The 23,407-nt window shown below is 39.3% G+C and overlaps 1 protein-coding gene across 1 annotated transcript; it reads left to right on the forward strand.

The window, feature by feature from the left end:
• The first annotated feature begins 8,590 nt into the window (after window positions 1-8,590).
• On the forward strand, window positions 8,591-23,020 carry LOC119657221 (lipase 3-like). Its single transcript, XM_038064036.1, has 7 exons — window positions 8,591-8,827; window positions 8,892-8,988; window positions 11,092-11,172; window positions 11,419-11,630; window positions 22,134-22,283; window positions 22,351-22,509; window positions 22,578-23,020. Exons 1-7 carry the CDS (start codon window positions 8,627-8,629, stop codon window positions 22,980-22,982), a joined length of 1,305 nt encoding a protein of 434 aa, XP_037919964.1. The 5' UTR covers window positions 8,591-8,626; the 3' UTR covers window positions 22,983-23,020.
• Window positions 23,021-23,407: the final 387 nt, after the last annotated feature.

A 23,407-nucleotide genomic window follows, 5' to 3' on the forward strand; every position in this document is an offset into this window, starting at 1 on the left:
GAGGTAGGGCACAAAACGAGTGCCCCAAAAAGTGAAACAAGGAAGGTGAAATCAGCCCAACCGAAAAATCTGAAAAAAACAACAGTGATGCAACTATATGAAATCTCGGCCTCAAAATACCTCCCATTCCGATATCTGCAGTTAATAATAATACATTACTACGTTTTGGAAATTTACTGGAAATCCCCCCTTAAGTTCATCCCGGGAGTACAAAACGTCAGTATAGACGAAAATGTAGAACATAATCCGACTATTATTAGCAAAGTTATAGAAGGCAAAGTTTCGCATTTCAGATAAATTTATGGCATCGAAGACGTATGTATGACGTCATCATTATATAAAGTGAAATTATATGAACGGCGAGGTCGATGAGAACGTTTTAGTTTTCCTTTTTTGATTTTTTTTAGTTATTCTCATTTCAGTTTTTTTTACGTACCTAACATATATATATGTATGCTGTATGGAGTAAAGTGGAAATGTGTGAAGATGCGTTACATCAATTTAGATGCGCACATATATGTACATACGTCGTCATGCGGTAATAGACAATGTTTGTTTATTTAGGGCGAACACAGCATTTATGTCTTTGATTTGTATGCACATATGAGTAGCTTGGGTTTTGGCGAAATATGACGGAATATTTTGAATTCTTAGCTATGTACGAATGGAGAATCGTGCATACCGAGTTTCTCACATAAAATGAACACAAAAGCTTTATACCCGAAGCGCCCGGCTTCCGGTATCCCTACTTGTTTCTCGTATATTTTTCATATTTGCATATACGCATTACGTATATTCAGTATGCATACGTACATTGTGAAATTTGAATCTGCAAGAATTCTGAATTTATGAAATACACTGCAAGAAAAAAACAAGTCGGGAAACCGGAAGCTTGACGATTCAGGCATAAAAAGTTTTGTGTTTTCCTATATGAGAAGCGTAACGCTTTTCTCCTTTGGCTGATAGCACTGACTCGAGATATTTGAATTGCTCAGTTCTATCAGCAGCAGTGACTTGTCCAGAACTGAGCGATTTCAATGCCTCGGGTCAGCCAATGGAGAATTGCCATATGAAATTACTTCACGCATTAATGCAACCTGGATGAAGTGGCATTCCACAACTGGTGTTTTTTGTGATTGACGTATCAACGAACGTCGCAAATCTAAAATTTAACGCAATGACGTCCGTTCTGACGCTCTCTATGGTTCTGAGTTTTAGCCGACTATAAAAGACAATGAACGCCGTTTTGCGATAATGGAGACGAAGATATTGCATTGCACTGGTGGCGTGACACGTTTTGATCGCGTCCGAAATGAGGATTTCCGATCGATCGATATGGGGTGGTACCGATCGTGAAAAAACTGCGAGAGAGGCATCTTCGACGGTCCCGTAATTCGCGCGTAACGGGAATTCACTCGCCAATATTGGTCTGAACATCGAAGTCCATGGTAAGCGACAAAAAGTCTGGCCGAAAAATGGTGGCTTGATAAGCTGGATGGAGGTTTATAAGCCTCGCAATTACATCCAGATCAAACATTCGATAAAATAAAATAGCGAAACCAATCACGACGAGCCGACCCCGCTTGCGAATGGGACAATAGCTGAAGAAGAAGATGTGGGGAGCGATAAGTGCATGACAGCTCTGTGTCACATAGTTAAAAATTCCATTGCCTCTAGTTTCTAGAAAGGAATTTAAATAAACCATTTGATGGAAGGCACTGTATTGATAATACTCCACCTCATATGCTTCACATTCTGACTTTAACAACAGACAACAGATACAAACAAGTCGGAATACCGGAAGTTCGCGCTTCAGGTATAAAGGTTTTATGCTCATCTTATGGAAGAAAGTTCAGCACACATTTTTTTTATCCCTATATAGCTAAAAATCCAACATATTCCTTTATATTTTCCCAAGCTACAAGACATACGTACATATTACAACCATAGATATTATCCTAACCCTAAACAAACAGACTGTCTATTCCCGAATACTGTACATATACATATACATAGATCGTACCCATATTTCCGATTTACTTCGTGCGCAAAAGCATACCTATCTACATATATAGTACGTATATTAAATACGGCTGATTTAATGTACAAATATATTTATCTGAATTAGACATTATCCGCAAACTTCATTAGCATGCATGTACTGTATTCCTATATACATACATGTCTGGTTGGAGTAATTGATATTCACATACAAATGACTAAAAAACTAAAACAAAATAATTATTTGAGACCCCATTCATAAGAACTCATTTCGTTATGATATTGATGAATTGATATGTGATGATGACGTCATACAGGTGATAGGATGCACGAAATTCACAAAAAAAAATAGCAACGTTTCGCCCCCTATAACTTTGTTAATAATAGTTGGATACTTGATCAAATTGTGCATTATGTTTTTCATACAACCGTACCAAATTGTACGGCTGAACATAAGAGAAATATACTATTATTAACTTTATTTGTGAAGATATCGGAACCGGATATATTTTCAGGCCTAGATTTGGTAAAGATGCACCACTGTGATTTTTTTCACATTTTTCGGTTAGGTAGATTCTGAGAACGAGACCTTTCGCCCTTTTTTGGGTCATATTTTGAGACCACACTCCCCTATGTTTCACCCAATGTCAAATATGGAACCAGTTTTGAAAAGTACTAATTGAGACCTGATTGATACCCCAGATGACCAAATTTTGTGCAAAACAAAAGTTGCATCCTCATTCAATGACGATAATTGCTATGTAAAGGAAACAACAAATTACACGTTCTCACCAATTTTCTTGACAATGGGTCCAGCGTTTCCGAATAAATCGGGTGTGACAGGCAGACAGACAAACAGACACCGACTCGATTCTAATACGGCTTTGTTTCACACAAAACCTTAAAAACAACCAATTTATGAATGAGCTGCAAAAGCACGTGAAATGCATCACGAGTTGGTTAAATAGATAGGTATTTGTTTATAATCAATACTTTACAGTGATTTAGTAAAATTAGTGGATATGTGTTTATTAAATTATTGTTTTTATAATGTGGGCTTATTTTATTTATTTCATGTTGTTTTGTACGTTCATGATATGTAGTGCATGAGTCACCACCCAATCCAATCTACAATGAGCATCAATCAAATCTTCGTTTCTCGGACCTTTACCCAATTTAAATAAAGCTAAAACCGATCACAAACACTCAGATTTTTTCCGTGCATTTCAACATTTCTGAGAAAGTTATTTAAATGGCGGTGGTTAATTTTGGCCGTTTCTAGTCCATTGCTGGATTCAGTCGACTCAGTCGTGAGACTGACTCGTGAGAGCAGCAGCTCGTAATAATTAACGCCTTTCCAATTTCAGCAAACACAGCGGAACCCTTCTAGCCGTCTGGTTTGATTACCGTTATCGACGTATTGTGGTCTTCGATCATGATCGCTTCCGCTTAACACTTTCGTGCATAGTTTCTCTTTGTTAATCGCCATTCCCTATAAGAATAGTTGGATCTCATTCCTTTTGGTAAGAATTCATAGATAGAAACACGATCCATAAAGTTTTTTGTTACGAGTTTGTTTGTGTCTACACAAAACCTTAAAAACAAACAAGTTGAAAAATGCAAGCTAAATCAACTTAATAAAGTGTAATATATATACAATTACTAGTCTTCTTTGAACAATTAATGGGATCACAATATATGGAAGTGTGCCATATAGGGAACTCCACTATATTATTTACATAGTATGATCGCCCCAAACCCAAACCAAACAAAGTGGGAGGAAGGAGGGGAAGGGTTTGCAGCATACAATGAGGGTGGCGAGCGTATAGTCTATTGTGCGGACACTCACGGCCCTGTGGACACTTGGTACGATTGTACAAGATGTCTGATAGAGGCGTTATTACTATTTCTTTTCAGAATTTTCTGCTGGTTAATTTCTGAGAATGCGTCCTCGATTTAAAGTGGTTAAAGTTAAAATAAAAGTCCGAAATTGCTTCCTTCAGCTTTAATAATTTTTTTCATTTTCCGACAGATAAGTTTTGGGGAATATTCGTAGTCCCCCTTCGTGCTAGGTTTTAATTTCTAAAGAACACAGTAGGTATTTTTTTCCTGTTTGCATTTTTTTTATTTACTGATTTGATAGAATACATCCTTCAAAGTTTCGAATCGAAACTCGCAATGGTTTTTTTTTTGGAATGTTTTTGTGAAGGCAGGGCGGGAAATTTTATACTACCCACTTACTAACAAGGGACTCAAAGCAACAATTTCTGATATGAGATGATATTTGTGACGCCACATTTATCTGAATAATTTTCGATATTGCTTGGCAATTTATTATTCGATTTCCGACCTGGAATTTTCGAAATTCGTTGGTCCCTTTTCGATATTTTAGGTGAACAAATGATGGTGATTTTGAAATTTAATTTTTTGGAAGCTACCGAAATTTTGTTTTTTAGTTAGTTCTAGTTCGGGCAACAACTATATGCGTTCTAAACAAAACTGCATTTACATTTTCTTCCTCAGTTTCACGGTTTGGCTAAGAGAAGCAGGAAAAGTTGAATGAATTCTCAAACAAGTCGGAATACCGGAAGCTGGCGCTTCGGGTGTAAAGGTTTTTTGTTCATCTTATCTGAGAAATTTTCTACGCAAATTTTTCCATTCGTATCTAGTTAAAAACCCAAATATTCTTTCATATTTTTTTCAAATTACAAGATATAAGTACATATTACGGAAATTGATCGTACATGATTCACTTCGTGCATAAAAATATACATATGTACATATACAGTACGTTCATTGAATACTGCTGGCTTAATATACAAATATATCTATCTGAATAAGGCACTACCCCAAAGCTTCATACATATAAATACATACATACAACAACTAAACGAAATATTTCCTTGTAGCCTCCATGTGAGCTCACTTTGTTGTGGTATTGAAGAAATGATATGATGATGACCTCACACGCGTTTTAGAATGCATGAAATTCACATAAAATGTGAAAGTTTCACCTTCTATAACTTTGTTAACAATAGTTGGATTCCCCCCTCAAAGCTATGCCTTATGTTATCCATTATGCAAGCGCCAAAAAATGTACTTCTAGCATGAACTTAAAGGGGGTTTCTGTCCAAATTTCTAAAATATGCTAATATACTATCGTTAACTTTATTTCTGCAGATATCGGAATGAGAGGTATTTTGAGGCCTAGATTTTGTTTAGGTTCACTGTGATTTTTTTCAGATTTTTAGGCTGGAAGCTACTGAGAACGAGACTTCTTAGACTTTTCGGGGGTCACATTCTGAGGCCTCACTCCCCTACGTTTCACTCCAGATCAAATATGGGAGCAATTTCGAAAAGTACTCATTGAGCCCTTTTATTCGATACCCCACATGGACAAATTCTGTGAAAAGACATGTTGCACCCTTGCTTCCCATGCATGAGTAGCCCCCTTAAACTTGACACAAAATAGCGCCACTTCCTGTATCTAAAAGAATCTGCAGACCACATGCTCTCCCCAATTTTCGCAACAATGGGTCCAGCCGTTTCCGAATAAATCCGGTGTGACAGACGGAATGACAAACAGGCAGTCGGGCAGACAGACATCGACTCGATTCTAATAAGTTTTGTTTCACACAATTTCAACATCAAATACAACTCGGCACATAACAGCAACAACACGATACATTTCTTATCTTGATTTCATTCTTTATCTTGAAAATAAAACAAGTTAGGGAACCGGAAGCTTGAAGCTTCAGGTATAAAAATCTGGGGTTTCTCTATGTGAGGAGCGATGACTGCATGACAGTTCGGCGCTTACTTAATTAAAAATTCCATTGCTATCTATTTTTCAGAAAGCCATTTAAATAAATAATTTCATGGACAGCCCTGTATTGATAACAGTCAACCTCATACGCGTCATAATCGAAGTTTAATATTACAAGCAAATGTGAAGAACTTAACCTACAACAGATAAAAACAAGTCGGAATTACGGAAGCTCGCGCTTCGGGTATAAAGGTTTTGTGTTCATCTTATGTGAAAAACTTCTACGTATATTTTTCCACCCGTATATAGCTACAAATTCAACATATTTCTTCATATTTTTCCAAACTACAAGATATGTGTATATATTACAGACATAGATATTATTCTCAGCCTAAACAAACTAACTGCCTATTACCGAATACTGTACACACCCATGCATATATAAATTGATCGTACTTATATTTTCGATTTACTTCATGCATAAAAGTATATATCATATATGTACATCTACAGTACATATATTGAATATCGCTGGTTTAATGTTCTAATATATGCATCTGGATTAACTATCCGCAAACTTCATTGCATATATATATGCCCATATACACACATATGTATGTCTGGAGTAATTAATATTGATATACAAATGACCCAAAAACTGAAAATAAGATGCTACTTTGTGATCCCCCATTCATGTGAGCTCACTTTGTTGTGGAATTGACGAATTGATATAGGATGATGACATCATAAACATTGTAGAATGCATCAAATTCACAACAAATGGCAAAGTTTCACCCTCCATAACTTTGTTAATAATAGCTGGATTATCTTCAAACTTGACCAAATCGTTCCTTATGTTGTTCTTTATACAAATTTTGTACTTCCAGCATAGACTAAAGGGGGTTTCCTGTAAAATTTCTACAATATGGTAATATAGTATTATTAACTTTTTTCATGCATATATAGGGACGAGATGTATTTTGAGGACTAGATTTCGTTTAGATACACTACCGGGATTTTTTCGTCAAATTTTTCGGTTGGATACGTTCTGAGAAAGAGACCTTTCGCCCTTTTTGTGCGTCGTATTTTGAGACCACACTCCCTTACGTTTCACCTAATATCTAATGTGGGGCCAGTTTCGAAAAGTACTAATTGAGCCCTTTCATTTGATACCCCACTTGTATGGGGAGCTCCCCTTAAACCTACCGCAAAATAGCGCCACTTACTATATGTAAAGGGAACATCAGACCACGCACTCTTTCAAATTTTCATGACAATCGGGCCAGCCGTTTCCGAAGAAATCAGGTGTTACAGACAGACATTGAATCGATTCTAATAAGGTTTTGTTTTACACAAAACCTTAAAAAGGGCTGGGAAGAACTAGATTCTTCATGAATGGAATTTTAATATTTCACTCGAATGTCAATTGTTATTGTTAATTATGACGTCAGCATCTTATTTGCATGGTTTAGGGAGCGGTACTTTAGATGTGACTCCTTACTGGCGCGCTTTGCAATTCACGGGCTTTGAAGAAACATCATATATTTTTTTTGAAATTCGTGTTGTGGGGAATATTACTTTGCGAACGGTGTAATGTCAGTTGAAATTTCAAGCACTGACAATTAGCAAGGACGCGAGAATATTGTGTGAGTAGGACGCATATTTATTTATAAAATTTTGAGAATATAACAGAGTATTATCGCTACTTTTTGCTGGGTATCTAAAATCCGCATTCAGAGTTGATATAGATTAAGCAACGAAGTAATGCTATTCTGCTTGAAATCGACAGTAATATAATTGTTAATTAATTAATATAACTTAATGTTCAACAAAAACGGAAATGTTAAGATTCCGTTTGCACCCCTCGCGAGAATTTGCTTAACAATAAATCAATCCTAGTGAGATCCCACTTCAGAACTGTCGAAAAGGTGCGAAAATCAAGGGCAGGCAAGGGAGTCCAATATATTTCCGTAAGAACTTATTCTGCAGTATTTTTTTTTTGTTTCGAAGGAATTCAAGAGTTAATTTGAAGATTTCCACAACCCATAATAAATTAGTTTTGTAAGGTCTTGATTTCTATTCATCAGTAATGATCCCCAATACATATGTATGTAACAATGAAATAGGCTTCGGCTTTTTGCATTTTAAAGTATAATTAGGATGAGAGCGGAGTAGGAGTTCTATATGTCCATAAGCTAATAGAAATCTGCTCTGTTGATCTATGACACCACACAAACTCCATTTACCTTAAATGTGGCCTGACGGGATGATGCGGGTATATTACACACATATGCACAAGCAGCTCTAGTAGCTGTGCAGTTAGTTCAATTTAAACTTGCGATCATGCCCATTGAATCAAGCTGCTCCAAACCAATGGGAACAAATTGATTGGACACTGATAGAATACAAGCAGTGATAACGACTGTGGACATCACATAAATTACATTTAACCTTGAAACACGACTTAAATATTTTTAATTGAATATTGGCATTTCCTAAGAACTTTGTGAGACATCGACTGTGTAAAAAAGTTTGTGGTCAAAGTACAGAAAATGCCCCTGTAGACCTTATGAATCATATTATTTCCCAAGATAGTAGACATTGGAGCGTAGGGTCCACTCCCTGCTTATCTCTCTGAGCTTGGAATAAAGGGTCGCCTTTATCTTCTTCGACTTTGATACCTTCATATCTTATTGGAGATCTGCGCTTTGGGTGCGCGATAGGATTTAAATAAATATAGTATGTATATAGATGAAAAATTCATATCGCTTGACCAACAGAAATTTTTGCAGAAGTATTTTACATTATAAAAAGCTGAATCGTAATCACACTCTTTTCAGTTTATTAGTAGCTACGAACATGAAAAGTGCCACGGCTTTATCATTGATTTTCTGTTTTACTCAAATTCAAGCGATCTCTTTGAAAAATGTTGTTAGTTTGGTTAACGCGCGGTTCAACAGAAATTTTGATCGAATCACAAGCGCCCAAGATCTAGTACAATATGGGATTGATCCTAGTAGTGTCGATCCCAACATTATTGCAGATGCAACTTCCACAACTGTAAATAATATATAATAATAATACGTATAATTGTACATACCAAACTGAGGAATTCCCATTACAGCCAGAACTCATAGAAAGATATGGCTACCGAGTGGAAATTCATAGAGTGAAGACTCCCGACGGGTATCTCCTCGAAATGCATCGTATACCGAAAGAAGGTAAGAGCAATATCATATACGGTAGTTAATATTTTTGTTCCAAATAGAAGCTAATCAATAAATACTTGTGTGCAACACAATAATTGAGTTTACACCAATAATATTTAGCAAATAGACGATGTTTCCCCGAGTTGCCTCAGCATGATCAGCGGAACTGGACGGCTCCCGTGCAATTCCTAAGTTCTTACTCATTGCTTACTGTTATCAAAGTTTTGAAGAGTTTAAAATTTTTTCACCCTTTGACTCATTTCCCATATTAACAATCTTAATCTTAATACGAAGTAGGAGAATCAAAGATCGACATTGCCATGAACAGAAAGTACAATCTTTGGATACTCCAAAGCCATTAACATATCTCAGAAATAAAGTGAATAATGCCATCTTAATAAATTAGTTGGAAATTCTACTTGAGTTCATTCCAAAGGTTGTGACAATATAAATCGCCACATTGGATTAATACTATTATAGAAAGTTAAGTGCAAATTCTACCATTACAAATAGTTTGAATGTATCGTTGTATCATTGCTATTTTTTACACGGTACAATTCCAAAGAAGATTACAGCTCTCCTTGAATTTTCTGCGTGGGAGTAATAGGTACACGGCATAGCAATTATCACCCTTCTTTAACGTGTGGCATACCGGGAAGGTACCCCTTCTACTGAATCATCGCATACGCCAACGGAGAATTTTTTAATAGCGCATTGTACCAGTAAAGCCTTGCAATTATTGCATTTGAGACAACTGCCTGTTTTCGGGATCTCAATAATAATTTCCTTCCTCCATCTCTTCAGAAAGATCCCAGTTAGACACAATTTGATGATGGCATTGAATCGTTGGGAAATACTTCTTCCCCTTCCTCCATTCCTGACCATCGTCGGTAAAAATCGTGTCGTTAACATCCTTAATCAGGCCATCGAACGATTCACTTTCTTTAGTGCCTGCAGGCAAATATTTCGTCCGGGAGTATATGGGACACCACATCTTTGAGTGGACGTCGACTCAACAAGAAAAAATTGACGTTGTCGCTAGTATTGTGCTTCTCCAGAAAACAGCTGATCGCAATGCGGAATTCCGAAACCCCGATTTCCAGCCGTCAGGTGTTTGTAAAGAACTTTTGATGCCTAAAATGCATGCTTACGTTTCAAGCAAATTTGGCGTGACGAACAGACAGATGGAAAAGTCGTCTTTTTGAGAGTTAATCGCGCACCCTCTCGCACATCATTGAGAGAGAAGCTATGCTATCTGAGCAGTGTGCTCTGATCGGCAAAGTTTAGCTGTAAAATTTTACGGTAAACACCTACCGACTTAAACCTTACAATGATGTCGTCCTCACAGCCCCTCTACGTTGTTCGCACCGTTCATTACTATAACCTGCTATCCTGCGATAGCCCCGATAATAAATGCCGTTTCCGCCATTCGCCTTTCGCATCCACATTTTATCTCCTGAGACCACTCAAGTTTGTTTGATCAGTTTTCATAGGCAAAAATACTGTTTTTTTGGTAGATTTTCTGAAAGATTATTGATTAAGAAATAGGACAATGGAAGACCAAAATACTGCAGTTTAGCAAAGCTCGTTCGAAATCGAAAGAATTCAGAAATGCCATCAGGACAAAATCTAGTCTTTTCAATGAATGCCACTAAGATATCTCAACAAGTCAGAAATCGGAAGCTCAGCGCTTCAATTATGAAAGTTTTGTGGAGTTTTTATGTAACAATGTTGGGTCTTCGACATACCCATTTGTTCATAGTTCGTCGCGTAGATGCTACTCTATATCCAACAATTCACCCTAATGTGAAACTGACATTTAATATCTTAGGTGGCCGTAATGTCGCCCGAAAGAGGCAACTTTGACCCATTATCATATGTTAGGAACTCCACGAAGTTTTCCATGCCTGATATTAAGGCTGTAGGGGGGATTTTCAGTCAATTTCCAAAATATACAATAGATATTTACTGTTGTCAACTTTATTTGGACAGATATCAAGATCGAGTGTATTTTAAGTGAGGAGTCTTACCTAATTCTGCCTCCATTAGGTCTAAAACTCCCAATTGTTTATATGTTATCACGGTTGGTATAACACTTTTCTGGTCTTATTTAAGGTGGGGTACCAGTATATCTGCAGCACGGCATTTTGGATTCATCCGCAGCGTGGGTTATCATGGGCCCTACTAGCGCATTAGGTAAGTTTACTGGAAACTGAAGCTGCCTAGTCACTTTTGATTGCAATTTTTTACGCTTTGGTTAAGCAATGTTGTCCTCTGTTAGGAAGGGATGATATATAAATACAATTTATAATACGAAACTCGCCTGGAACTATGGACAACGCTATTCAAACATAATACCTAGTACTTTTGCCTTTTGGATTGTTGCCTACATATAATTTCTAGTGCATCCACTAATCATCGCATTTTCTTACCTGTTTCCAGCTTACCACTTGGCAGACCTTGGCTATGATGTATGGATGGGTAATTGTCGTGGAAATCGTTATTCCCGTGCACATATTAAACTCAGTCCCGATAAAAAAGAGTTTTGGGACTTCTCATTTCATGAAATTGGTGTATTTGATGTACCTGCAATGATTGATTTCATCCTCGAGGAGACGCGATATCCAAAAATTCACTACATTGGACATTCCCAGGTAGGCAGACGAATAGATTTGATTTTATTTATGGTTCTGCAATCGTTTCATATACATAGAGCTAAGGATTATGAGGTATACACATTTCTCTAATTTGCGGAATTCTAAGTTTTGGGTGTATCGAATGTGTTGTAGCTTTTACGGATTTTGGAGGAAAAATGTTTGTTTGAACCATCGCAATTTCGGGTGATGCAGGGTCTGCAAAGTGATAACTTCTTTCACACACCCGTTCTCAGAACCTGAGTTACCATCCGGTTGTCCGGCTAGCCCTCCCCCTAAATAAATACAATTTGTTAAATTCTTTTCGTTCTTCAAGAAATTTGTTAAAAACGGAACGGTTTCTTCACAATTGAATCAATTTTAAATCGAATTATGCATTACACATTTTTTTTAATTACAAAAATTTTGATAATGTTGGTATTCAGTATATGATGCATGGAATGGGGAAACATACACAAGAAAACCATTTAGGCGCCATGGACACATATACCAGTTAGCTACCTCGTACCTAACCCACGTAAAAGCTCCTCCACAGTTAAAATTATCGAATTTCGACGATTATGCAGTAATACATAAAAAATAGTGAACTATATACAATAACAAATATTTATTCAACATAATTTGAATTTATTCTCGCCCTTACCGCGGTAGATAACTTTACGCTCCTTGGCAAGAAGAGCAACGCGGATCACTCCCGCGATTACCAACACGACTAGTTCGGAGACGGTGCGATAAGCAGACGCCATTCACAAAGCTCCCGTCTCCGCACTTGAGAAAGGCGCTTATGATGCACCTCCTTGTTGAGGGCATCAGCCCATACCTCCGCGCCAGAGAGCAGAACCGACTGCGTTGCTCTCATAAGGAGACGTCTCCTAGTAGATATAGGACCCGCAACATTCGCCATTAACCGACTCAAGGCCGAGACTCCGGTTGTAGCTCTGTCCGCTGCTGCTTTGTTTTGCTCGAAGAAGCTCATCTTCGAGTCGAGCATTAAACCAAGGTATTTAACCGCTGGTTTTGACTCTATAGCTAACTCGCCGATTGATATGGGACGCAGGGTCGGGATTCTCCTGCTGATCAAGATGACTACATGCAGTCATCCATCCGCTTACCCCTGGCATCAATATGCCAAGTCTGCTTTGCGCCTGTTCAGCAGTGCGTCCGGCAACAAGTGCCGCAACGTCAACTGCATAACCGACCAGGGGCGATACTTCGGGCATATCGAGTCTCAGCTCAGAGATCATAGGAAGCGTTCCAGAAGTGCTACTCACGACGTGCCCCCTCTAGCACTTTAGCGTCTTATAGAGCAGAGAGCGGTCTTGTAGATAATCCCTCAATATCCGTAAGAGATAGCTTGGCACGTGGAATGAGCTGCCTAGTGTGCCTATTATATTTATCCATCTTACGGAATTGAAGGCATTCCTGACGTTAAGCTTTATGAGGAGCACTATCCGCCGAGATCGGCGGATGTATGCCTCGGCTCGATGAACCGCATCTACGACCTCCATAATAGCATCCACTGTGGATCTCCGTGGTTTGGACTTGAACTGCCTGGTCCCCAGCAGCGCGGATCGAACTTTCCCGGCCGTGTCAATCAACGGTCGGTATGCAGAGGGCAGCTCTCGGTCTCCTTTTCCCTTGGTGATCAGCGCGAGTCCCGCTACTTTCCAGCAACAAAGAAAAATGCCATCCATCAAGCAAGCGTTGAATGTCCTGAGTAGCAGTTCTGGGCGCTGGCAGAACACCAGTTTGTAAAGTTTCGTCGGGATACCATCAGGACCTGGTGCCTTCTTGTTTTTCATTATGAGAACCGCTTCTTCGAGCTCTCTCATTGTAAAAAGGAGATTTCGACGCTTTCCGCGCTACTGACATCAACCCGTACGAGATGGGGAATAATGCCCATACAATACGGTTCCGTTGACCAGGCTCTGCCATCCGCAAGCTTTATTTATCGGAATGCGGAGTCTCCTTTTTGCTGATCTTTACTCTCCTTTTATGGCGCCCTGCTTCCTCATTGGCGTATAAACGCAGGCCAACTGCCGGAACTTACGGCACTTCATCCGTAGGTCGGCAATTTCTGCCGTCCACCAGTACATCGAAGCCTTGTCACGGCTGGAGTCCCCCGTGACATGGGAGCCTCACGCGCCATCGTTATCAGGTTCATCACAGAGTTTACGACAATGTCAGCTGCAACGCTACCACCTCCGAGGTACCCTCCAGCGACGAGAAGTCTTGCAAGACTCGCCACTAATGCCAGAGGTTGCGTCGCAAAAGTGGTGCCAGGAATGCTTCCTTTGCAGCCTGGGCGCCGAAACGTTGGTGTGGATCCGCTGTTTAATACTAAGAGCTGGTTATCGCCGCCATTTCTAGAATCCGCTTCTCCTGGAGTCTAAATGCACAAGCAAGGCCCTAGCATTAAAATCACTGCCCACTAGGATTTGCCTCTCCGTGCCCGAAACGACGTCCTCCAGAGCATAAAGCCGATGCTGAAAGACCGACATCTTCCCATTCGGCGTCAGGTAAACGCTAAACACTCTAAACACCGAATCTGGACTCTTGCTCTTGGACAAGAACACGAAGTCGAACGTCTCTGTTTCGGTACTGCTTGCTGACTAGCACTAGATCAGGATTTACCTCGCCAGTGAACTGCGCTAGCAGCTGGTGAGCGATTACACTCCGGTGCATGTTAATTTGTAGAATACGGATCATTATATTCGCGCCCAAGCCCTTTCTAGTACCGCCCAAAAAGTTGGACTCGGTTCCAAACCCCTGCACAGAACGCAACTTTCGCTTTCATTGCAGGTGTTTGGTGACCTACTTGACCACCTCTCCGTCATACTGCCCGCCTATCCGATCACCTGCAAGTTGCTGACGTGTGTCCATAGCCCAGACACTTGTAGTACTTGATGGGGATTATCCGCGTTTGCACTCTGCATACTACCCATTCAACTTTGATTTTCCCTCTGCTAAGGAGCTACCTCGCATATTGCTCGGGGACTTCCGCCACGACGAGTGGTTGGCCTCGAGCATTTACAGAGTTGATACCTGACCAGGCATTGGTCACCTCTGGACATTCACGCTTTATGGCCGCCTCCACTTCGACCTTTTCTGTGAGCCAGTCAAGAATTCGAATTTCAAGAGAGCACACAGGTTCTAGACTAGAAACAAGAGCCTTCTCCGCAAATAACCCCTTGACCGCTTCGCAGAACGTACTCTTGCTAATCTTTGGGCCCTGTTCGAGGAGGACTCCACCACCCTTCGTTTTCTCTATGGAAGAGACCTCTGCTCCGTTGTCTTCGGGTTTTATCCTATAGCCGATTTCACTAAGGACTTCCCGCAAATGTCTTGCCTTTCGTCGGCTTAAAGAACAGAGCTGACGGTCTTATCCTTCTTCGTTTCCTCGTCTTTTCTGCTACTGACTTTTGCTTTGTAGCCTCCTTGTTCTTGAACAGACGGGTTCCTGGCCGCGCAACCAGCTGTTTCCGATTTTCTTTCCTTTCTGAACTATGGAAACTACTTGAATAAAGTCTCATTCAGGGCATGTCGTCCCTTCTCCGCTTTTCCCCAGTTCGCTTTGCAGTGGGCTATCTGCGGTCCATTTGGCGCTAGCAGTGTTCTCAGTGGGGAGCTCGGGAGTTTTTGCTTTCTGGGCCATTTTTTCTGAAATGGGGCACTACAGGGTATTGAAGTTGCCGTCCCCGCATCGTCAGTTGCACCACTTGGTAAAACTTCCCCTTTATTTGGGTGTCGTATCGGTTATTTCCGCCCTTGGAGTTTCTTTCGCTGATCGCTTCGGTGAACGGCGCATTTTTGTGCTTCCCCGCTCTTCTTCCTTCCCTGCTATTTCATCGATTTTTGTTTGTCAATTTAGATTTATTCTTCATGGAAAATTCACAAGGGTATCGTGTCCGGATAGCTCAGTGGTTAGAGCACTAGGCTATCATACGGAAGGTCGTGGTTCAAATCTCACTGGTGGCAGTGGAATTTGCATCGTGATTTGACGTCGGATACCAGTCGACTCAGCTGTGAATGAGTACCTGAGTCAAATCAGGGTAATAATCTCGGGCGAGCACAATGCTGGCCACATTGCCTCCTAGTGTACCGTTACGGTCTTGAATGAAGTGCTCTAACACACTTCAAGGCCCTGATCCAATATGGATTGTTGCGCCAACGATTATTATTATTATTATCGTGTTCAAGGGAGCGGGTTGCAATAATCAGGGACGGTTGTACTCTCGCGGACACACCTACGCTTAACTGATCCCGGAACTCATGGATGAATCGGCGCTCACTTGAAGCAACGTGGTCTATTGATACCGGTTCAATGCACACTACCCTACCACGGTCCCGAAGGAGCTGGCTTCTGATACACGTCAACAACACTTGGCAATTATCATGGGATCCAACTTTTCAATGCCGTCGCCAAATTTATTATTTTTACTATTATTTTAAACGGAATTTGTTAAGCTCTTCGCCAACTCCTTCTTTTCTAACTCACCAAACTATTAGTGTAATAAAGGTTTGTGAGTCATAAAGCATTCCCATTGGCTGAATTAGGCGTCACATTCGGCGGCATAAAGATCATAGAAATTTTACTATCATCTGTTGTAAGCTCCTCTTGTACTGGATGCGACGGAGCATTATTCGGAAGAGCTGCAATTTCAGGCAGAGATCGTTGACATAAAAATATTTTTACCTGAAATTCCGTTATTTCTATAATTTAGGTGGAACATTTAAAATGCTTCTTGGTTATGCAATTTATTTCCGGAACAAATATCTAAAAAAAAACAATTTTTTTAAATTTCCGAAGTCATCCATGCATTTGTCGTGTTTCTATACACCAGCAAATTATCAAGCTGCTTAAAACATCTAGTGTTCTTAGCTTTCCCAATTAGCACAGGCTTTAATTTATGCGAGCTTGAAGTATTTGCACATCCAAGAAAGATTCTCCGCTGCTTTGCCGTTTTTATCCCGGGTGCAGGCCTTCCTTTCCACGAACTGTACGTTTTACGGGCAATACCTGAAAAAAAAACCGCCTGATCGGCGTTGTATAACCTGGGTTTGCTCAGTTTTAGTTCTCTAATTTCTTCTCTTAATTTTCCTTTGAATGGATCTAAAAGCTCTGATTGGGATGAAATTTTTTCACCACGGATTTTCAGAAGTCGAATACCATATAGCAATTTTAAAACGCTTTAGCCAGCCATCATTAGTATGAAAATCTTTCGAACTCAAAAAGTCTTCTTTTAATATTATGGTTTTTTCCTGATTTACATTGCCGCTGATCGGTACATTTCTATCCCGTTGGCAAAGAAACCACAGGTGTAGTCCCTTAGGCAAGATGTCACCCGTTATAATTAAAAGCATTCACAGACCGCATATTCTCACTGAATTTCGTGATAAATGGATCAGCCATTTCTGAGTAAATTGGGTGTGATAGACAAACAGACAGACATACAGATATTGAATCGATCCCCACAAATCTTAAACAGAATTCCTTGTCTGAAAAATGTTCAAGACGCTTGATCCGCTCCTTCTTTCTGCCAACATTGGGTAATCAGTGAACATTCATCCCAATGGAAGCTGCATTTGCATTTAGTCTGTCAGTCCATTCACTTTAGTGTGTCAACCAGTATTCGAAATCTTAGAATGTAGTAAATTTGTACAAAAGCGGTAAATTTAACCTGCTATGACTTCAGCGATGTCGTAATTTCCAATAAAGTTAATAGTGCTCTACTAAAGCCGCTATTACTGCAAAGCTGGATGATCCTAGGTTAAACTTAAAGTGGGTCTCCGGTTAATTTTTAGGAAATATGACAATATTTTAATATGAATTTGCAAGGAATTTTGAAACCTAGAGACCATATAGTGTTAGCTTCGAGTTTTCCAGATTTTTCAGTTTGGTAGTTTCTGAGAGTGGGTCGGTCCCTTGTTCATCGAATGCCAGAACTGAACTTCGGAAAGTACTAATCGAAACTTTTAATTTGATACTTCGCATGCATATGTTCAGTTAAATAAACGTTAAGCACTTTTTTCCATCTATGAGGACCTCGCCCCGCTTTAACTCAACGTAAAACGGTGTTACTCATTGCATGAGTGCTATTTCCCAGTTTCCATCTTTGCCAGATAAATAGATAGTCGGTAAACCGATTATGTTTTTCACAACCAAGAACCACACCGTTTGCATATTCGCAGATTAATAAAAGACAGCAAAGGCCATGTGCAGGGTAACCACCTAGGAGTCAAGCAGGCACTGATATTGAGTTGCCGTTACCTGGAGACATAACATAATGTATTCAACAAAACCTTAAACTAGTCGGGAAACCGGAAGCTTGATGCTTCAGGTATAAAAGCTATTGTGTTTCCCTATGTGAGGAGCATAACGTAGCTCTCCATTGACTGATAGCATTGACCCGAGATATTTAAATCGCTCCCTTCTGGGCAACTTACTGCCATTGCCATCATTAAGCGATTTTACTATCTCGAGGGGCAGGGTACTGCCATTGCCAGAACTCAGCGAATTAAATATCTAGAGTCAATGCTATCAGCCAATGGAGAATTGCGTAATGAAATTGCTTCACGCATTAACGCAACCTGGATGAAGTGGCATTCCAAACTCTGTAGTTCTGCGTGTTGGGCGACTATAAAAGACAATGGACGGCGTCTTGCGGTAATGGGGACGGAGATGTTGCATTGCACTGGTGGCGTGACACGTTTTGATCACGTTTGAAATGAGAAAATCCGCGATCGAGATGGGTTTACACCGATCATGGAAAAACTGCAAGGGAGGCGTCTTCAATGGTTCACGTAATTTTCACTAACGAGGATTCACTTGCCTAGAATGGTCTGAACATCGAAGTCGGTAGTAAACGACTAAAAGGCCGGCCGAAACAACAGGGGCTTTATACGCTGGATGGGAATTTAAAAGCCTTGCCATTACATCCAGATCAGGTATTTGATAAAATAAAATGACGAAACCGATCACGACGACCCGACCCCGCTTGTGAACGGGACAAAGGCTGAAGAAAAAGATGTGAGGGGCGACGAGTGTAGGACAGCTTCATGTCACATAGCTAAAAATTCCATTGCCCCCTATTTTTTAGAAAGCGATTTAAATAAACCATTTGATGGAAACCCCTGTATTGATAATAGTCAACTTCATACGCTTCACACTCTGACTTTAATATTATTAGCAAATGCCAAGAATGTAACCTACATCAAATATAAAAAAGGCTGGGGAGAATTAAATTCTTCCTGAATGAAATTTTAATATTTGACTCGAATGTCAATCATTCTCTTTAATTATGACATCGGCATCTTATTTGTATGGCTTGGGATGCTGTTAATTAGCACGAAATTGATAAGTTTGAACTGCTATAACTTTCCCACTAATAGTTGGATTTTCATGAAACTTGGCATGTGTATGCACGAGGCTGTCCTCTATGTCGGTGCATTTAGTACACCTAGGATGAAAATAAAGGGACGTTTTTAGTAAATTTCTAAAAGTTGATAATATACTATTAGTAAATTTATTTAGCAGATACCAGAATGAGACATCTCTCGAAGATTAGTTTTCACATAAGTGTTTTACACAAAACCTTAAAAAGGGCTGCAGATAAATAGATTTTTCATAAATGCGACTTTAATATTACACGCGAATGTCAATTATTCCCGTTAATTATGACGTCAGCATCTTATTTGCATGGCATTGGAAGCAGTTAATTCGTGCGAAATTGTTAAGTTTGAACTGCTATAACTCTGGCGTTAATGGCCAGATTTCCATTAAATTTAGCACGCATGTACGAAATATTGTCTTCTGTGCTCTGTCCTTACTCAAGTACTTTGCAATTCAAGACAAAACTAGTATCAGCTTCGGAAAGTACAGAGACCTTTCATTTGATACCCTACACGACTATATCCGGTGAAAAAAATGTTTGAATCCCCCTTTGCATGTATGGGGAGCACCCTTTAAACTCCACCTAAATTTATGTTACTCACTGTATGGGATTTCATAGTTTCCATCTGTCCACCAAATTTCGTTCGGATCGGTTTAGCCGTTTTGGAGAGAAGTGCGTGTGACAGATAGACAGGCAGACATTGACTCGTTTTACACAAAGCCTTAAAAAGACTGGGAAAAATTAGTTTCTTCATGTACGGGACTCAAGAATTTCACTCGTGTGTTAATTATTCTCATTAATTATGACGTCAGTACATAAATTCGCGCGAAACTGATAGGTTTGAGCTGCTATAACTTTGATGCTATTAGCTGGATTTCCACACAAAATTTTGCAGTAATATGCGTGATACTATTCTCTATGCGTACATTAGGTAAAAAAATTATTATATTCCCCCTTTGCATGTATAGCGTGCCCCCTTTGAATTCTGTTTGTCATGTGCGCAACACTTGATGCCGAAGGAACTTGTACGCTATATTAAATTGTTTTACTGCGATAACCAGAGTAAAACTCGTAGTGTAGTAAGTATATCAAAACCGCTTCGTGTTTCTGTCGGTGTTCGACAAGAAAGTGCCCTCTCACCACTACTCTTTGCTCTTGTAATGGATACTGCCATAAGGGAAATTCAAAAGCCAGCGCCTTATACGCTTTTTTATGCAAATTACATTTTTCTAATGACTCGTAACATGGCTGATCTCGAGGAATTTATCGAAAAATCGCCTGATGCAGCACGATTTGAGATTGAATCTGAACCTAGGTGGTGATTGGAGAGCCCATCGACTCATTCGAGATGGCGCAATAGATCAAAACTTGCGGGTGCCCTTTTCTGAATGGGACAGAGGCTGATGACGAAGATTGCTAAGTGAAGGTAATACTTCCGACCGCAATTGACATAAGGGTGTATATACGGCCGATTGCGTTAATTTTGCTTACTAAGATTATAGTGTAAATTTTTTTCACACAATATAGTCATGTATCAAATGAAAGGTCTCGATTAGTACTTTTCGAAGCCGGTCTTAGCTTTGAGATTTGACAGAATGGCGGGGAATGAGAGGGGTGGAAAGTGATGATTTCTTTAACGGGCCCATTCTCAGAAACTACCCAACCGAAAAATCTGAAAAGAATTCACGAAGCTACCTCTATATGGTGCCCAGGCCTCGAAATACTCTCCATATCGATATCTATTCAAATTAAGTTAATAATAGTATATTACCATATTTTTCGGGAAATTGAGCAAAAACCCCCCTTAAATTTCTCCCAGAGTTTTAAAGGTTGGTAGTAGTATAAAATATAATATGAAGCATATTATCCCCAAGTTTAATCAAAATCATACTATTAGTAACAAAGTTACAGTAGCTCAAAGTTGACTTTCCCGTGTAAATTTACTGCAACTGAATATCAATATCACACTAAAATGGGTAGTCAGACGTGCTAAATGCATATACATAATGGGTTACGTACAAATGGGATAGTTCTCCACATAAATATACCCACAGACTAAGCAAACAAAACCTTTCATACCTGAAACGGCCAGCTTCCGGTTTCCCGACTTGTTATTGTTGAATTTTCATAGTCATAGAGCGGATATTCGTTGGAAAACTGACATTTGTTTTCGTATTTCAGTTATGGTTAATCCTTCAGCTTATTTTCTACTAGAGTAAAGCAATTTTTTAAATATTAGAACTTGCATCATACTTACCGTTTTCATTGCGCACCATATGTACGCGGTACACAAATTAGCTAGGCATTATTCCTTTCAAAATGTAGTTGTATTTTATATCCCGCATTTTACGAAAAATATACGAGGACGAAGGGAGCCTTTTATACTCAACAAATTTCTCTAACTGGGGTGTCAAATGAAAGCTATCGATTAGTACTTGTAAAAACTATATAAGTTTTGGCATTGGCTGGTTGCGGAGGTCCGAAACAGATGAATTATTTCAAAAACCTGTTCTCTCAAACTACAAACCCAAAAATCATGTTGGTCCGTCCACATGTATCTAGGCTCCAAAATACTCCCCGTTATGATATATGCTTAATGTTAACAATAGTATATTAATATATTTAGAGAACTTACTGCGAATCCCCCTAGAACCAGAACTTTTAAGATAGACTTTAATAGCAAGCATCATACTGGAAATTTTGGTGGAAATCCGACTATTTTTAGCAAAGTTATAGTAGGTCAACTTTGGTTCTTTCGCATCAAATTGCTACCACCCCCGAGATAAAATGCCAGTACCCTATGGAATTGAATATCGGGTATCCTCAACGTATATTCACTACTAGCTATATATAATTGAAACCACCGTGTAACCAAATATTTTTACATAAAAAATCAACTAAAACTTTCATATCTAAGGCATGGCTTAGCGGTTCATTTATAGATTGTAGATTGATTGCTCACAATGAGGAACAATTTCGAAATTTATGGAAAGTTTGCTTTCGTTAGAAGTTGTCAACTGAGCTTTCAGAGAAGTTTCATACATTTGTCTATTGTTAAGGTCCAGCTGGTACTGGAGCGATAATTTTGGAATAAATTTTGTTTTCTAAGGGAACAACTGCTTTTTGGGTCATGTGCAGTGAGAGACCTGTCTACTGCGATAAGATTATATCAATGAATGCTTTAGCCCCTGTGGCTTTCATGTCGCATACCAAAAGTCCTGTGATTCGAGCAATAGTGCCATTTTTGGACCAGATGGAGGTAAGTTATTCAACATACAACTTCACTATCTTCAACTCCTCTTTATTGCTTGCTCATTTCACCCTAGATCATATTCAAATTGCTTGGCGTATACGAATTCATGCCTAATAACGATTTTTTGACATTAATTGGACAAATGTTCTGCAAGAAGGAGGCCATGACGCAAGCCCTTTGCATGAATGCAATCTTCCTTATTGCCGGCTATAATTCAGATCAACTAAACAAAGTAAGTTTTCCTGTTTACGGAAGTTAGCCAGCATCTACACTTTTCTTCAGTAACATTTCTGTTTGCAGACGATGTTGCCAGCTATTATAGGTCATATTCCAGCTGGTGCAGCGACGAAACAACTCATTCATTATGGACAATTGATTAAGTCGGGGAAGTTCAGAAAGTTTGATCATGGCTGGATTAAAAACCTTTTCAAATACGGATCCACCAAGCCGCCAGCATATAATTTAGGAGACGTCAGGGTTCCTGTTGTGCTACATCATTCCGAAAACGACTGGCTAGCACAACCTGCAGATGTCCATGAGCTAGAGCGACATCTTCCGAATGTCTTCAAAAGATATTTAGTACCGATGCCGAAATTTAACCATCTGGACTTTATATTTGCCATTAAAGGTCGAGAAATGGTGAATGATGAAGTTGTGAAAGTGCTGGAAGATTTCAAGAACGAAGTCACATTTTACGATATTTAAATTATGCATACACTTAAAAATTTATCCAATAAAAATCGAAAAAGATAATAGAAATTGAGTAGTTAATTGGATGGGATAATCGCAAGGCAGAAGCTGAACATTTAAGGACTTATGATGTTCTTATGTTTCTTTTCGGTATTTGTTTTATGGGAGAGAAGTTTTCCTAACGTTAGTACACTTTTGGAAGTGACATGATGGGAGTAGACTGAGAAGAGGTAGAGAAATGGATGATAATGACACGCATTTCAGTCAATTGCTAACCCTTAATAAAATACATGAGGTATGTATAAGAAAGAGCCTTCTTAACTACAGTTAAAATGGGGCAGACTAGATTACCTGTACAGTTCTTTCACTTATTAGATATGATGGCCCCATAACGTCAGAAAAATAGGCTCCTCTCCTGTTGCTAACGCCCATGCTTTTCA

The sequence above is a fragment of the Hermetia illucens genome, chromosome 1 (assembly GCF_905115235.1).
Source record: "Hermetia illucens chromosome 1, iHerIll2.2.curated.20191125, whole genome shotgun sequence".
NCBI classification, from domain to species: Eukaryota; Metazoa; Arthropoda; class Insecta; order Diptera; family Stratiomyidae; genus Hermetia; species Hermetia illucens.

What these genes read in the sequence shown, in the direction of transcription:
- LOC119657221 (XM_038064036.1), top strand. Translation starts at nt 8,627, where the DNA reads ATGAAAAGTGCCACGGCTTTATCATTGATTTTCTGTTTTACTCAAATT. An exon ending in GGGCCCTACTAGCGCATTAG is followed by an intron (nt 11,173 to 11,418) that starts GTAAGTTTACTG and finishes ACCTGTTTCCAG; the next exon opens with CTTACCACTTGGCAGACCTT. An exon ending in CATTTTTGGACCAGATGGAG is followed by an intron (nt 22,284 to 22,350) that starts GTAAGTTATTCA and finishes ATTTCACCCTAG; the next exon opens with ATCATATTCAAATTGCTTGG.